General features: G+C 39.7%; 1 protein-coding gene across 1 annotated transcript; it reads left to right on the plus strand.

Annotated features, from left to right (window-relative positions):
* Positions 1 to 355: 355 nt before the first annotated feature.
* On the plus strand, positions 356 to 1318 carry LOC113231110. Its single transcript, XM_026465282.1, has one exon. The coding sequence runs from the start codon at positions 356 to 358 to the stop codon at positions 1316 to 1318; it is 963 nt and encodes a 320-aa protein (XP_026321067.1).
* Positions 1319 to 2410: the final 1092 nt, after the last annotated feature.

Raw genomic sequence — 2410 nt, forward strand, 5'->3', positions numbered from 1 at the left:
TCCAGTGCAATCCTGACTTGAGCATTGAGTAGAGTTCTAGAATACGATCCTCAGACATATTAACTAAAAATAACGGATAACTCACGTATTTAAGTCGAATTTTTGCTCGACATGTTTCGAATCAATTGTCATCCGCGCGCGCTCATTCCGAGCAGACGTGTGTCACAGTCCCACAATATTATAAACTATAGCAATATACCATTGTGCAGTGAAATTTGAACACTATTACTTCACTATTAAATCGATATTCGTTCCGCAGAACGCAAGCGCATAATTCTTTCTTATTGTGTATCGGTTCCGACACACGCTGCCATTGACCTCATTTCATTTGACGAAGAGAAGGAACCACTATAAAATGAGCTTGCTACGTTCGCCTACGCAAACCAGCGAGGGTCGCAGTAGGACTGGCTCTGAACCTGACCTATCGCGGCAAGACAGCGAATCGCTCGGCGTGACACTAAGGAAACGAAAAAGACCAGAATTAGACAACCAATTTAAGACTGAGTTTGCGGAATTTCGTAAAGAGATTATGAATTTTCTGACGGATTTTAGCGCATCGCAGAAGGAAGACTTTAGAATTATGAAAGAGGACATTAGTCAAATAAAAAATCAAGCCACGGCGATGAACACAACCGTCGAAAAACTCGTGCATGAAAATTGCGAGATGAAAAAGGACATTTCAGACCTAAAGGAGTCCCTTAACTTCCATTCAGCCGAACAGGGAGCGCTTAAATCGCGCCTTGACTCAACAGTCACCACCATCGGCAAGTTTAAATCGCTGGAACAGAACTTCTACAAGCTTGAACAGGAGCATCACCACCTACAGAGCGAACACAACCTTTTGCAACAAAGGGAGCGGCTCCTTAACCTGGAAATAGCAGGGATTATGGAAAAGGCAGGTGAGAACGCAAGGTCTTATATGATCGGAATCGCCAAGTGCGCGAACATCGATTTGACCGATGATGATATAGTTGCCGCTCACCGAGTCCAGCCAAAAGTACAAGTACCTGGCAGACCTAAAAACATTATTGTCCAGCTGAAATCCTTAACATTGAAAGACAGCATCATATCTGCAATCCGCCGGAGGAAGGGTATTACATCAATTGAAATAGGAATCCAGGGTGAATCACGCAACATTTATGTCAATGAACATCTGATACCCGCCTTAAAGATTCTCCTTAAACAGACAAGAGACACGGCAAAGTCTGCTGGTTACAAATCAGTATGGGTTCGCAACTGCAAAATATTTGCACGGAAGGATGATACATCCCCAAAAATCCGTATAAGGGGGATTGAAGACTTGAAGAAATTAAAATGACTACTTTTTCGTCCCTACTCAGTCTTACACGTATGTTTTTACTACCTAGTTTGTTTTCTTAATACTGTTGTGATGAATGAATTCTGTCTCAACCTACTACAATTAGCATTTTACGTATCTACCCTCAATCTACTAATTTATATTTCACTTACTTATTATTTTAACAACACTATATCTACATTATTTACACTTCATATATTAGTCTATATATTTTATAACAACATACTTATACATCATATTTATTTTAATACACTTATACAACAAAGAAGGAATAAAACAGAGTATAATTGCAGAAATAGAGTTCCAACTAAAATTGTTTACAATTTGTGTACTGTAAACAACTACAATCGAGTAAACAGCTTTTTCAACTATTACTTTAGTACTAATTTTCGTCACAGGCCAGACGATATCACACCTTACTGTGTGCACGGTGAGGTGGAATTTGTTTTGAATGGGTCGCAGTCCTTCCTATTTAAATTCCCATCTAGGTATACTGAATGTTGCTGCGCAGTGATAGTTCAATCGTTTACACTATATATACTAATTATAACATGCCAAGGAGCACAGCACTTAGCCCTCGGGGATAGTCCGATATTTTATATTATATTGTCCTTTTTTAAACCTATAAATGGCCATCAACTTAAGTAATTTTACAAAACTTATATTGTATTACCAAAATGTCCGCGGGCTTCGTACAAAATGCTCGCAATTATATAACAATATTCTATGTAACAACTATGATGTACTCCTATTCACGGAGACTTGGTTGCAGGACGATATTTTCGATTCAGAGTTATGCGATAACAGATATGATATATATAGATGTGACCGTAATCTACAGTTAACCGACAAGCGGACTGGAGGTGGGGTAATGATTTGCACCCGCCGCGAGCTCTGTGCGGCTGTTAGGACTGAGTGGTCTTGCGCGACGTGTGAGTCTATGTGCGTGACTGTACCGGCTCACGCGCTTGGATCAACAGCTGATACACATTTAATCATTATATATATACCAGACATGGACGGTATAGAGGAGCGTTGTGTGGAATTGATGGAAAACCTTACACATTTAAGCGAACAATGTCCCAATGATAA

Source organism: Hyposmocoma kahamanoa, unplaced genomic scaffold, assembly GCF_003589595.1.
Source record: "Hyposmocoma kahamanoa isolate Upper Pololo Valley unplaced genomic scaffold, ASM358959v1 64, whole genome shotgun sequence".
Taxonomy (NCBI): Eukaryota; Metazoa; Arthropoda; class Insecta; order Lepidoptera; family Cosmopterigidae; genus Hyposmocoma; species Hyposmocoma kahamanoa.

Bases quoted from the DNA above. Each gene is read 5' to 3' on its own strand.
- LOC113231110 (XM_026465282.1), top strand. From the start codon at position 356: ATGAGCTTGCTACGTTCGCCTACGCAAACCAGCGAGGGTCGCAGTAGG.